We start from the raw sequence: 15694 nt of genomic DNA, 5'->3' as shown, positions 1-15694 counted from the left end.
AATGTAGGCTCAACAACATACATGTTAAAATATACATATTTTGTAAGGAATATATGCTTAAAAATTAGGTACACAATTAATTAATATTTAGATAGATTTTATTGTGATTTTGTTTTTTTGATATAGATTTTATTGTACTTTAGTTTGCTGTTGTTATATAATAATACTCTAGATATTTTTTCACGTGCTTTGTATATACCCATCACTACTTATGGCCCCTGGTCATAGGCAAGCGACATTTTCAAATTAAGTAGACTTCGTTTTTCCTTTTTTCTTTTAGAAAAATATAATTTATTATTTTCCAGTTCTAGAACTTCTAAATTATTATTTATTTATTTGATTGTGAGAAAATTGTGATGTTTGGTTCAGACTTGCGTGGGGTGGGAATTGAAAAGGTAATGAGGTAATAGGAATAATATTCCAATTTTCAGTTTATTTTTTAAATGAATACTAAAATTAATTTTTTTATTTTTTTATTTAGTGTAGTGATGGAATAAAATAAATAATATATGTTAGTTATCGATGCAGTCTTAAAAATAGGCATATCGGTGCACCCTTTTAGTTTTTGGCTATTTTTGGCGTAAATTTTTTTTATGGTAGTATATATTGTAGTTATTTAGAGTATCTGGAAATTTTTGAGAAATTCTGAATAATTTACAGTGTAGAAAACAAAGTTTAAATAGTTTGTTGCACGTGTGACTATTTCTTTTTGTGCGCGTGAAATGTAATTTGTTTGAACCTTATTTTTGGCACTTTCAAGTATTCTGAATTTTCTGAAAAATTTGAAGAATCCTCTAAATAACTATAATGTACACAGTCATAAAAAAATTACTAAAAATACATTCTGCACCAAAAATATTAGGGGGTTACACCGAAGAATCCTCCAATAGTATATTGACATAAACACTACTTTTAAAAAAGTATTATGTATAATAAAAACTATGGAGGATTCTCCGGTGCACCCCCTAAAAAGATAGACACTAGTGCCTTTCTTAATGTTTTTGGCTCAGGAAGTATTTTCGATGAATTTTTTTATGATCGTGTATATTGTAGTTATTTAGAGTTTCTTGCAAATTTTTAGAATATTCTAAATGATTTACAGTGTAAAAAATAAGGTTCAAACATGTTACCTTCCACACTCATAAAATGAACAGTCAAATGTGCAACAAACTATTTTAATCTTGTTTTCTGCACGGTAAATTATTCGGAATTTCTAAAAATTTACAGAATGTTCTAAATAACTACAATATACATAGTTTTACAAAAATTGGCATAAAAAATACTCCCTGAGCCAAAAAACTAGAAAATGTGCATTGGTGTGATCCTTTTTGGAGAGTGCACCAAAGAACTACCCATATAATTAAAATAAAAAAGGTATAATAGTAATTTTATTTGATAATTTTGAAATTGAATGCTTATTTTCCAAGAATTTCTTTAAACAATAAAATTATAATTTCTTAGCTAGAAATAATAATTCTTTATTTTATGAGTCAAACCAAGAATGATCTCCCCGTAAGAATGGACTTTCAATCCAAAATCATTCCATTAGACATATGTTCTTCAAAAATAAAAGTCAAAACATCTAATAAAATGTAGAAAAAAAGTATGGAGAAAAATATCTAATACTACAGAAACCACAAGTTAAACTTGGTGCCAATACATTTGTTTTTTTTTATGCCAACCATCCCATGGGTGGTTGTGGCCTTGAGGTACTCCTTAACTTAAGTCTTCAAACCCCCTTCATCCCCGCCTTTCTACCATCTATTCTTTGTAAATATATATATATATATATATAAATATACAAAATATATTGTTAATGTTATGTTATAAAGTGTGCTCAAGTAGGATTATGTTGTTATTTTTCTTTGTGGGTGCAACTTGGTGGACTGTGCTAGACTTGGATATCACTATTTGTGGAAAAGATGAGGTTCAACTTGCATGTTTTGCAATACTAATATCTCAAAGTATAACATGTAGGAGAATTCTATGTTGCACCTCCTTCGTGTTTTTGATACGTGAATAGTTATAACTCTAGTGTTTTAATGGCTTATTATGATTTTTTTCCTGAACTATTACTAATTCAAATCATGCCTCCAGATTTTTTAATCTGTTAAAAATTTCCCCTGAATTATTCACATTACTGAAACATGGCACTTCCGTCAAATTTCACTAACAGAATGATGATGTGGTAGTTTGGACGCCGGTGTGGTATTGCCACGTCAATGTCTCGTTTATAATTTAGAGAATAAATAAGATTTTTGCCCCCCGAACTATTATCATTACCAAATTGTGCCCCTCGAATTTTAAAATTAAACAATCTTTTGAATATTAAAAATAAATAAAAAACTCATTAAACTAAAAATCAATTGAAATTAAAAAAAAATTTGATGGTGACAAAAAATTGGCTTAAGTGTTGGGTATACATCTGAGTGAGCTTGAAGTTGGTTGGGTTGCGACATCATTGACAGGCTGGACTTATGCAAGTTCCCCAGCGACATTGAGCATTGGTATCGCCTATGTTTTCCTTCTCCATCTCTCAATTTCCCTGCCCATCTCATATATCTCATCTCTCTCATTTGTTGAGTGTCCTAGGAGATTTGAATGGTGCAAAAGTATGAGAAAAAGAATAGAAAATCTAGATTTTTCGTTATGTTGCTAATATTAGATTAAAATGTGTATGAATTTGAGATATTGAATTTTTAATTTGTATGTGTTGTCATAATTTTTTTGGTTGAGTTTTTGTTATGATAAATTAACGAGTTGTTGAGATTGTTTGGTTAGTGCAAAAGTAAGGGAAAATGAAAGAAAATAAAAGAAATTTTTTATATAGTTTTGTTTTTTTATCTATTCTATTTTTTATTTTTTGTGATTTAATTTAATTTAAATGGATTTTGTTTAATATTTTTTTTTTTCAATATTCAAAATATTGTTTAAAATTAAAATTTTTGAATTCGATAGATATAATTTGGTAGTAGTAATAGTTCAGGGGTAAAATCATATTTATTCTTTAAATTATACACGTGTTAATACCACATCAGCAAGCAAATAGTCACGTGAGCATGTCGTTAGCCACATTGGAAAAATTAGACGGAAGTCCCACTTTACAACACTATGAATAGTTCTGGGAGAATTTTTAACAGCCCAAAAAAAATCAGGGAACACGATAATGTATAGGCCATAGTTCGGGGGGCAAAAATCTTAAATAACATTTTTTTAATATGGCAGTACATTGTAGTTATTTATGACATCTCAAATAATTTACAATGTCGAAAACAAGATTCAAACAACATGTTTTACACGCGTATAAATTAAAACAGGCATGAGTGTAATAGACTATTTGAACCTTATTTTCAGCAATGTAAATTACTCAGAATTTTTTCAAAAATTTGCAGGATATCTTAAATAACTATAATGTACATCATCACACAAAAAATTGTAATTAAAACTATTCACGTGCCGAATACATGAGGGAGTGGGGGTACATCCCCTTTGTGTTTTCAGCACGCGAATAATTTTAATCCTAATTTATTTTATAATTGTGTATATTATAATTATTTAAAATATCTTTCAAATTTTAAAAAATTCCATAATTTAAATTGCTGAAAAAAATTAAAATAATTTACTTTTCATACGTATAAAAAAATCACATGCAACAAGAAACTCCAAAAACTATATAGTTGTCTTTTTTGAGGGTGGCACTGTTGGAAATAAACTTTAGAACATTAAAAGCATTAATTCCGAAATTTCAACTTTCAACTCCGTGTGCCGACTTCTGTACCTGACACTACTTTCAATGTTTTCTAATCTTCAATTTTGTGGCCAAAAACACAGTTTCCTTTTTCTTTAATATATGTAATTAAGGAAATGGAATGTCGACTATTTGAGATTGCTTTAACTTTTCCTTACTATTACTCCACCTACCTATATTTTAGTGTGGACTCACTTGAGATGAGACATCATATATGTAGCTGGTAAAATAAAAAGTACAAAAGTAAGATGCGTTTTTTTATAACAACATATATGTTATTCTATATCGATTTAAACATTATAGTATCACCAAATATAATTATGAGTTATGACGACGTTACGTGATCATTTTGGATTATTTATATTTTGAATATTATATTACTTACATCATGAGTACTCACACAACATATTTCACGCCTATAATATAATATAATATTGAATTAAATCTGAGGATTTGAATTTGTCTCATTGCGTGAATCTGATCGGCCATGCATGTTTTTTGCATGCATATATTATTACATCATATTATTAATTGTTAGCTTTTTTTTTTTGGAAAAAATTAAAAAAGAGTTATACTTTTATAAAGTTTAACTAAAAAAAATGGCATTATTAGTTTTCGTGGAGAAGAAATATTACAAGTCAAGTAACGTGACTTTCATATATTGAACAACTACCCTTTACTTTAGATATACTGATCTTCTATAAGATCTATTACGTCTTTAGTTGTTTACATAAACTAATACTTGAACTTTTTTCTTTCTTTCTTCGTGTAACTTAAAATGAAGTGTACATGGATAGTAGTGTGGGAAAATATAATTTGTACTACAATTTCCCAAATGGATAAAATATTGATATCATTTATATCTATATATACATGGATATGGTTTATTATTGGTCGTAATACATAAAGTTGCTTAAGCAAACAAAAAATATGGATCAATTCTACTCCCCCACAAGCCGCAAGAGGCCTAACTGTTCTTATCTTTTAGCTATATGTAGCCCTAACTTTACAACTACATTGACTAGTTTCTTACACGACTATACTTCGACGCAAACAACCTTGTTTCTATTAAGATAAATTTAATTGATGCGTAAAAAAAAACAATGCATGTTGTCGTGTGGTTTTCAATTTCATTCAAGTCTTTTTCATTTCCCCACCTTAAAATAGTTCATGTAATTATAATATATATTTAAAATTCTAGAGACCAAAAACTGTAAAAAAAAAAAATAGAAAAAAATTTGAAGGGTGCGCGCTGACGTTTGCCTAGGAATCAATGGCTCTGCCCTATTATAATCTTCGAATCAGGATCTTCAATCCAAATCTAGTATCCTAATTCATTGAGCATTGGTATAAGATACTCTAGGACTAGCATATGGCCCATTGCAATTTGGTAGAGTGACTTATATATTTTAATGTGAAATTTATATGAAATATTAGAAAATTAAATAAATTTTGATATTATGGTTTTTTTGTGTGTGTGCATTTTTTATGGTATTTTTTGTTATTTAACTTTTTTATGGATTTTGTTTTTTTATATTTATCAAATAAATTATTTTGTATCCCATATTTTATTGTATAAGTTTATTTATACTAAATGTGAATTTTTGTGAGGGCATTTCAGTCATTTTAAGTATTATTATTATTATTCTTTTTTTTTAAAAACAATTTTTATAAGAAAATCAATATTCAATGTTTTTTCTTCTGCATGTAGGTACTCAAGTACTTATATCTTCTATTTTTTTTAGTTTTCTTCATTATCACTTTTTTTGTTCAAGCTTGATTTCATCAATCTCCTCTCCTCCAGCATCTATTATGATATTTGTTCTTGTTTTTTGTTTTGTTTTAGGATTTTGTCAGTTTCATCGTTGTGGATTTGTGCCTTCTGTGTTGTCTTCGTCTCGGTGAGTACCTGGTGTTAGGGGTCTATTTTTCCAGGTTGCTTCAGTATCACGTTTTTGTATATCCTTGATTTCGACTTTTTCCTCTCCTTCAGCATTTGATATTATGACTTGATTTCTTCTTTTTGTTCTGTTTTTAGGGTTTTATAAGTTTTCTCGTTGTGGATTTGTGCCTTTTGTGTTGTTTTCGACTCGGTGAGTACCCGGTTTCAGGGTTTATGTTTTAATTTTTTTAATGTATATTTTTTGTTAATTTTGCTTTGGATTATCTATTTTCTGTCATGGATGGTTGTTTTTTAATTTGTGTTAATGGTGGTTTTTGTTTTTGGTGCACGATTTGATCGTTAGTTTTTTAGTGGGGGTTTTGTCAGTTTTTTATCAGTTATTTTGGGGAAGTTTATAGGTAGTTATTTGTAATTTGTGCTCTATATATGTATATTTGTTATTCTTTTTCATTTGTGTTGTTTGGTTTTATTTTATGTAGTGCATTTTCTATTTTAATTTCAAAGATTTCTCATGGATCATTCTGGTGAAGTTGGTAGTGTTTTTGGTTTTGAGAAGAAAATTTCTGGAATAGTAGAGGATGAATTGAAGAATGTAGGGGATGATATTGGCGAGATTCTTCCTCGAAGGAGTGTTTAACGCCCAAACGTGACTTCCACTTAGCGGTTGTCGTAGTATAGATCGGGCGGTCGATTCCACAAGGAGGCAAATAAATAAAGTTAATCAATAAATAAATGTTAGAGATAAATAATGTGAGGAAAATAGAACAAGTGATATTTTTGTTGTTTTTGAAATTTAAAGATTAGAAATAAAGATAGAATAAAGTGTGATGTAACAATAGGTAACAAGTAGGAAGGATCAAGAATCACCAATATGCATACTTATTTATTTGGATCTTTGATTCACAAAAAGTTACACAAATGAGAAGTTCACATCCCAACTATTCATTTGGAAGATTCAACATTAAAGCACAAATATGTTTTACAAAAATGTATTCAAGTGATTATTATTCTTTACCATGGAAAGATGAGATAAATCTTATGAGAAATTGAAAAATAAAATTATACCATTGGCAATAATGCAATAAAAGATTGGACATAAAACCTAACACAAATATTACTTTTACTATTTATAAAATACATAGAAAGAGCATGACTAATTCTATATAGATTTTAGCAAAAGTACATATATATGAGTGAGATGGAGAAAATGATAAAGATATTATCTATATTATTTTCACTAATTTGATAATACATAGAAAGTGCATGACAAAATCTATATACTATTAGTAAACATAAATATAGATAATAAGATGAAAAAGTAGAGATGAAAGAAAATAAATCACTAAAATATATAAACTTAAGCACATGGTGAATCAAAAATACCAAACAAAGTCATAGTGCATATATGATCATCCTAACCTTCCTAAGAATGTTAGCCTATTATGCTAGACATTCTCATGAAATTCTAGAGAGAAAATATGAGAAATGAGACTAAAATTTGGTAGAGTTTTGCTACCTAAAAATTACATACAAAATGTGAAAGAAGAGCCCCTATTTATAGAGGGAGAAAATGACTAAAAAGAAATTAAACAATAAAATGGGGTTTACAAAATAAATCTAAAATATTAATAATAAAATATGATTTTGAAAAATCAAATCTTATTATAAATATTAACCTAGTTATTTTGGTGTATGGTCAAAATACCCTTTTTCAAAAGCACCAAAAAAGATGAGCTTTAAAGCTCAAAATGGTAATTTTGCAAGGCCCAATACCCACAAAATCTGGGTTGAAAGTGGCTGGTGGCAGATGTGGGTTTTGACCCATTTTCAGCCAATGAAGGAGTGACACGTAGGCGACTGGGCTGAAGAAGCAAGATGCTTGGGCCTTTGGGCCTGGCAGTCGGTTGGAGAAACAATGCATGCTAGAGGAAATATGCAATTATGCATGCTGGAGGAAATATGCATATATGCATGTTGGGCAGTTGGGCCTTCATGCGTTGGGGAGCCAAATGGGCCTGGAGGCTTACGACATGGGTCACACGGGAAAGGATGAGGCTGGTTTGACCAGTCAATGCAGAAGGAGAAATGTGTTGGGACACGTGGCACGCTGTGAGAACGCCACTTGGCAGCTGGAGGTGGAGCAAAATATATGCGGTCCTGGGCTCTTTTGGGCTTGTTTTCTTCAAAAATGCCACAATTCCACTATATTTTCAATTCTAATTCTTCCATTCTTGCTTTCTTCTTTTCTTTGTTTCCAAGTGCCAAAATACACTTTAAATCCTACAAAATAATAATAAATTAAATCATAATCAAATATTTTTATTTATAAAATAAATCATATTAATTCCATGAAAATATTATTTAAAATTTAATTTATTTTGACTATTAAAATCAATAAATGTGTATTTTTCACCACTAATCAAGGAGTAACATTACACGTTTGAAGTCTGTTGCAAGGAAGAAGAGTAAATCCCCTTTCACTGTTAAACAGACAAATGAATCGTATGCATCTGGTAGTAAGGATGTTGTAGATGATTCTCTTGAGACTAAGCATGTTGTGGTATGTGTTTATTTTATTAAGTATAATAATAAAAAAATGTGCATCTGTTTATGTTACTATTATTGGTTTCACGTTCGGTGGATTATGTTTGTTTTCTTTTTATGGTTGTGTTATTTTGTTCTTAAAGTGTTTTATTTCTTTGTACCTGGTTATATGTAACTGGTTCTTGTGGATAAGTAGTTTATTTTCCATAATGTTCAGTTTTGATTGTGTTTTTTTTTTAGTTTTATGGTTGTGTTTTTTTTAAAGTGTTGTGTTCCTTTGTAGCTAGTTACATATGTAACTGGTTTCTTGTAGATATGTAGTTTATTTTGCATGATGTTAATTTTTTATTGTGTTTGTTTTATTTTTATTGTTGTGTTTTTTTTTTGTTAAAGTGTTTTGTTTCTTTGTACCTGGTTACATGTGTAATTGGTTACTTGTAGATAACAGTGGAAGATTTTACTTAATATTTTGTTTGAGTATGTAACTGGTTACCTTAGTGAATATATCGTTTATATATATATATATTTCAAATATGCAAAAGTTAAAGACATATAACTGGTTTTATAAATATAAGCTACTTATCAATTTTTCATGTTTATATTTTATGAAAATGGTTACATGTTGTTTAATTGGTTTGTTTTTTTTCTTTTGCATGTTCATTTAAAGATAAATCCCTCCAAGAAGTTTGGAAGTAAGGTTCAACATTTTAATGACAAGAGTGTCATTAATGACTTGAAAACTAAGTTGACCAAAAGTCAAAAAGCATTGTTTAAGAAGACGCCATTTGGGCAATTCTTAGAAGTATCTGATATTCATTTCCAAACTCAACTTGCCCAACTTGTGTTGTTGAGAGATGTGTCTCACAAGAGGGAGGAAGAGGAGATGTGGTTTAAGCTGGGTCGTAGAGTTTGTAGGTTTTCCGTTGAGGAGTTTGCCCTAGTTACGGGTCTTAAATGTGATGGTGATTTTGATTTAAGTCTTTTTCAAAAAAAGAAAGTTTTGTTTAAGAAAAAAATATTTTGTCGTTTTGTTGGTAAGGTATCAAAGGCTGAATTGCGAAATGCTTTCATTAGTAAGGATTTAGCTGATGATGATGATGTCGTGAAATTGGGTATAGTTTATATTTTAGTAAACTATTTGTACAGGTATACTAGTGAGAACTTGGTTGATGATTTCTTTTTTGAGATGGTTAATCGTGATATATCTGAATTGGGAAATATGAGTTTTGGGAAGTTGGTATGGGATAGGAGTTTTCATTATTTGAAAATTGCTTTGAAGGGTGGAAATACAAATTTTGATGGAGTTTTTGTTGATGGGAAGGTTGGCCTTCACCCTTACAAACTTCTTGATTTTCCAATTGCTTTTCTGGTTTGGATATATGAATGTATATCTGAATTGAATCCTGAGTTTTGTCAGCGGATTGGGAAAAAATATCCCCGTTTGTTGAATTGGAAGAGTACTGATAATGCCTTCTATTCAAACTTGGTGGCATAGATTTTTAACAATCAAAATGTATAATATTTTGTTTTGTAACTGGTTACTTGCTAAATTTATTTTATTCATTTTAGGATTTTTGTTTGTGTACCTGGTTACAGACGATGGTAACCAGTTTCTTGTTTTTTTATATATATATATTTTTTATTTATTTAGTTGACTATCTTGAATGTCTATCCAACTTCTGAGGAGAGGAAGAAACCGGCAGTGAAGAAGTTTAAGTTTGAGCCTTTATATTTGCCAAAGGAGTGTGCTGACGATGGAGATAGTAGTTCGGGTACCCAGGTACTTGTTAGTGTTGGTGTTTGTTTTAGTTAAAAAAAGAAATATTTTTTTGTTTGAAATTTATAGGTTTGTTTGTCATTTTTATTTTTTGTTATTTTGTAAATTATTTTATTATGTTTTTTTCAGGTTGATAGTGAAAAATTGAAATTGATTTGTGAATCAATATCTTCAATAAAAGAGAGCCAATAATCTATTATTAGTGATATTGCAATTATGAGGTTTGAGTTCATGGGGAAACTCAGTGATTTGTCTGCAATGATTGCAAAAACTGTTGAAAAAAATTTAGAAAACGTTGCAAGTTTTAGTGATGAAAGTGCTAGATATAATGAAGTGAGAAAGACAACTGATTTTGATAAAGTTTCCAGTCCCATTTCTGATGATTCTAAAGTAACTTGTTTGTTCTATGCTTTATTGTTTTTTTTAACCATTTTTTGTTGTAACCAGATTGGTTTTTTTTTTTTTTTTGTCCAGGCTTGTAGGATGAATTTAGGTGAAGATTTTAATGGTAGTAAGGTAACTGGTTTATGTTTGTTAATAGTATGTTGTTTTTTGTTAGTTTATTAGTGTAACCAGTTTCATTTTTTATTTTAGAGTGTCGGGAAGGATTTAAATGAAAATTTTGATGCTGTTTATTATGGGTTGGAGTTGTCAAATGTTGTAGGTGGAGATAAGGTTTTGAAATTTATTTTTGTTTTTGTTTCTTTGTATTATTCTATTTAAAATTGAATTTTTTGTAATTGATTTTATTGTTCTTCATTATAGGATTTTTCAAAGAAGCCTGAGTTCAATTCAGTTAGTTTAAGTTTTAAAGAAGTATATTTGGATCCAGAGATTTTGAAGGTTATTGATAAAACAATTGAGTATGCAGAAGGAGAAAAGAGATTTAGTGGGAGTAAGGATGCTTGGAAAGTTGTGATAGTTGGTGATGTTGATGAAGTTCCCGTTGCTATTGAAAAGAGGGAGCCTATACCTAGTACTCATGTTAAATCTCATTTTGTTACTGAGTTTGGTTTATCTGAAGTAAAAGAAACTGTGAAGAGGAAGAGAGAAGAAGTGGTGATTGTTAGAGGTTGCTTCCATTCAAAGATGAAATTGGACAGAATGTTTCAAAGAATGAATGCATGGATTATATTACATGGATTGAAGATAAAATAATTTTTAAAAATAAGTATGTTTTTTTTTATATTTTGTTTAATATTATTGTTCTTGATATGTATTTTTCTGTTAATATATATATTTTTTGGTTTGAAGGAAAAAGAAATTTTCTAATGTTAATAACATTATCAATCCACCGATGGATTATTCTTTTGTTAAAATTTCTGAGAAGATGTGGTTTTACAAGCTTCAAACTTGTGGGGAGGACCTTATGGACACTGTAAGTAACCAGGTTCTTGGTATAATGTTTATTAACTAGTATTTTTTTGTTTAGATGCTTTGTTATTTTTGTTGATCATGGTTAAGACAAGTAACCGTGTTCCATTAGTATTGTGTGTAACTTGTTTTGATTATTTATGGCTAGTAACCAGGTTCTTGTAGTATTGTGTGTAAGTTGTTTTGGTTATTATTTATTGGCTAGTAATCAGGTTCCTAACTTTTGTATGTTTATTTAGTTTTTGTAGCATATCAATGTATGTTTTTATTACTTGAGGAAGAAGATTAAGTTGATTGATGGTTTGAACAAGAGGGTTACAACTACAGACTCTTGGTTTGATGTAACTATCAGTGGTTTGTATGAAAACTTTGTGGCAGCCAAATGTGATCCAAGCAGCATTCGTTTTGATAACCTCATTTCAAATTACATTATTGGTGAATATTTGTTTTGTAACACTTCTTGGGTGGTTGTGGATCATGTTCTTTTTCCTGTGCATGTGAAGGTTCAGTTGCGTTGGGTTTTTATTCACTTTTCAATAAAGAGTAGGATGTTAACTGTCTACAACTCTTTGGTGGGGAAGAAGAATGAGAGTATTGATTTGCCATATGTGAATGCTTATTCTGTTGTTTTACCATATTTTCTAGACTTTCTTGATTTTTATGGTTCTAGGAAAGATTTGGACTTGAATGTTGGTCCATATTCTGTTGGGATGAATGATCCAATTGATTTTAACTTTGCCAAAGACTTGCCTTCTCAAGAGGACAAGTAAGTAACTGGTTTTTGTATATTGTTGTTTATTTTTCTATTATGTTTGTTTTAAATAATTTCATTTGTTGTTTTTTGTTTGTTTTGCAGTGATTGTGGAGTATTTGTTATCAAGTATGCTGATTTGTTTATCCATGGGAAGATTGATGACATCCCAAAGAACATGGCTGCCAAAGTTGCTACCTATCGCGATTATCTTGCCTTTAACTTGTATAGTCATGCGAAAAAGAAGCAGATTGGTGGGTACAAGACAGAAGATGATGCTCCATCAAAGAAATCAAAGAGGAGGAGGAAATATAAGTAGAGATTTTTGTAGTTTTTTTTAGTTGTATTAATGTCCATGTCTTTTTTTTTCTTTGTTTAATAGGGAAGTTGTGGTTTGTACCTGGATACTGGTTTAGTACTGTACTTGTCTCTAGATACTTTTTTTTGTCAATGTAAACAACTGGTTTCACATTTGGGCATAATATAAAGTTTTTTTAATTTGTATTTTATTTTAATGTGTATGTTTTTTTCATTAGAGTTGGTGATTTTTTTAAAAGTTTGAAGATATTGTTATGTACATGTTTTTTTTTTCATATATGTTTCAATTATTTTTGGAGAAGTTTGCGTGCTAATGGATAACTGATTATTGTATAGTTTGAAAAGATCAGTTTTACGTTACAGGTAACTAGGTACAATTTTTTTATTTTATTTTAAGTTTATGAATTATTTTTTGTTAAATTATAATAATTTTTTATTTATGAATTGTCAAAATATTTTAAAGAGATTCTTCATTATGTAACTGGTTTGTAAATGTTAATTTTTTTGTAAGTAGGTTTGTATGAGGATGGTGTAACCGGTTACTTCTGTTTTTGATAGTGAAAGCCATATGTTTCAGGTAACTGATTACTGTTTCTTTAGTTTTTATTTAAATTAATTTTTTTTTTTTTTGATATCTTTATGTAATTTTTGTGTGAAAGATTTGTGATTATATAACTAGGTTTTTAAGTTGTTGGTTACATGTATATATAGTCGTTTTTTAAATTTACTTAGAGTACCTGTTTTTTTCTTTCTATAATATGTGTTGTAACTAGGTACTTGAGTCTTCAGATTTTGAATATCTTGTGTTGGAACCAGGAAGTTGAGTATCAAGTTTATAAAATGTAAAATGCTTAAAAAGTTTGTACTTTTATTGAAGTAGAAAAAATTAGGATACAATTTTATTATATCAATTGAATTAATTGAAATTGTAGTATATCTACTCTTTAGAAAATTATTTGTCTAATTTTTTTGACTTTGTTGGGTTTCACTGCTTTAGGATTGGCTCCTTCCTGCATGTTTTTCTACTATGACCTGGTTGCGCGCATCTTCCACATTTTATCTGCACTTTTGGTTCTCCTCTAGATCTGATTCTTTCCTTCTAGGGTGGCCTGGTAGTTTTCTTGATTTTGGTGGTAGGACAATTTTGTTTAAAGTCTCTGGCAGTGTCCATTCGCTTTCATTTGGCAATGGATGAACAGTTGACTCATATGTTGCTTTCATAGTTATAGTTTTGTAGTAATCATCAACATAATCATATGTTTCCAGCTGTGTTTTGGCGAATACTGCTATTGCATGTGCACACGATATTTCATCTTGTTGGAACCTTTTGCATTCACATGTTTTCTCCATAAGGTTGACCAGAAAATTTCCTTTGTCTTCAACCACAACTTGGTACAGTATAGTGTTTAATGGGAAGACCTGTTTATTTTAGTAAAGGGATACATGTTAGAAACTGGATACAATGGTAATTATTAGTAACTGGTTACTGAAAGTTTTGGTAAATAATATTCAGCGCACAATATATGTTAGTTACCTTAAATTTAATGGCTCGAATAAAGTTTTCTCTAAGCACAGTTTCAGTATCTGTTGTTACTTGTGTGAATGTTCCGTTTGCTTCGTTACCATTTTTCCATACCCATTTTTGAACTAAACTTCGAAGGCCTTCCATCATTGTAGTGATTGGTAGCGTTCTTCCAGCTTTCAATGCAGCATTTATCAATTCGGCTATATTTGATGTCATCATTGTATATCTTCTTGTTGGGGCATGACATCTAGACCAAGTGCAATATCCAATTTTTTGTAAATACAGTCTTATGCGAGTGTTAATCTTGTTTATTTCACGCATGTAGTGCTCAAATGATTATACCCTGTATGCTTTTGCTGCTTTGACAAAGTTTATGTTTAGGTCCTCCCCATGGATACCGAAATTGACTTTGATGATGTTTAGCAGGTGGAATATGCATGCTCCATGGAAAGCTTTTGGGTATACATTGCCTACAACATTTTCTATGCTTTTGTGCCTGTCTGAAATGATTGCTATACCTGTTTGCAAAATCACAATGAAGTAATTGGTTATTGTGTCCAAATTAAGTAACTGGTTTATTAATTTATATGACTGTTATTTTTTTACACTGTTTTTACTATTATATTCCTGGATTATTATTAAATAGTTTATTTTATGTGTTTAGTTTGTTTGAATAAGAATACAAAAAAGAAAACAGTACCTTCTATTTCTCCATATGTCTCCTTTAGCTTTGTGAAAAACCATAACCATGATGAATCATTTTCAAAGTCTTCTATTCCAAAGGCTAATGGAAATATGTTGTTGTTAGCATCCGTTGTTGAAGCAGTGAATAAAGTTCCCCCAAATAATGTCTTCAAGTAAGTTCCTGTTGGGTTTTATGCCCTTATAAAACCATGTCGGACATGTAGCATGATTTCATATTATCAATAAAAGTAGTAGAAATCATTTAGTTTGACAACCGTGTTGCTTGCTTGTTTTATTACATGATTATTGAAATAATACAAACATTTATAAAATCCCGAACATATGGATAGTTACAATTATAGTGACTAGGTCACAGTGGATTATAGTTGTAATTATATGTTCAAAAGAACGAGTCCTAAGATTAGATCAGTGCATTGGATTTTCACTGATTAGGCAATCTACGATATGATCTACTTACACATTCAGGGTGTGATGTCTTGTCCAAGGCATCGACCAAGTAGATAAGATCGGATGTATTTAGTTACATCGGACTAGGACCAATATTGATTATTGATTGATAAATAAGTATCGTTGTTATCAAATCTAATCAATGTCACAACGTTGACCATATATTAAGCCGATCTTAATTCTGAGTGATAATATTCTGCTAATTATATTATTTAAATCTTTTGACTTGTTCGTTACCAGCTTACCCTACGGTCTAGCCCATACTTACATCTTGGAGATTTATTAGTGTAATTGAGTGGGAGTATTATTCATAGATACGAAATCTATAACTTCTGTATGAGAAGTGAAAAGATGATTTCCTTAATTGCTTTGTTCAAAAGGTTAAATGATTGAGATCTCATTTCTGTGATTAAGTTCACGGAAATATCATTTATAAGGAACTTAGTGGGAGTTAAGGATAAAATACTGATGAGGGGTAAAACGGTAATTTGCACCCAGCTCGTTAGTAAGTCATCGATAGAGGATTGACTGATTGTAATGGTTATAACAATGGATAACGTATTTATGGTTTTGAAAATACGTTCTATGAATTCAAGAGTTCA

General features: G+C 29.9%; 1 protein-coding gene across 1 annotated transcript; it reads right to left on the bottom strand.

The window, feature by feature from the left end:
- Positions 1-13471: 13471 nt before the first annotated feature.
- On the bottom strand, positions 13472-14156 carry LOC133792302 (uncharacterized). The gene is made up of 2 exons (XM_062230230.1): positions 13950-14156; positions 13472-13834 (listed from the first exon to the last, which is right to left on the bottom strand). Exons 1-2 carry the CDS (start codon positions 14154-14156, stop codon positions 13472-13474), a joined length of 570 nt encoding a protein of 189 aa, XP_062086214.1.
- Between the last annotated feature and the right edge of the window lie 1538 nt (positions 14157-15694).

The sequence above is a fragment of the Humulus lupulus genome, chromosome 1, assembly GCF_963169125.1.
Source record: "Humulus lupulus chromosome 1, drHumLupu1.1, whole genome shotgun sequence".
In the NCBI taxonomy this organism is placed as follows: Eukaryota; Viridiplantae; Streptophyta; class Magnoliopsida; order Rosales; family Cannabaceae; genus Humulus; species Humulus lupulus.
This window is presented reverse-complemented; position numbering and strand designations above follow the sequence as displayed.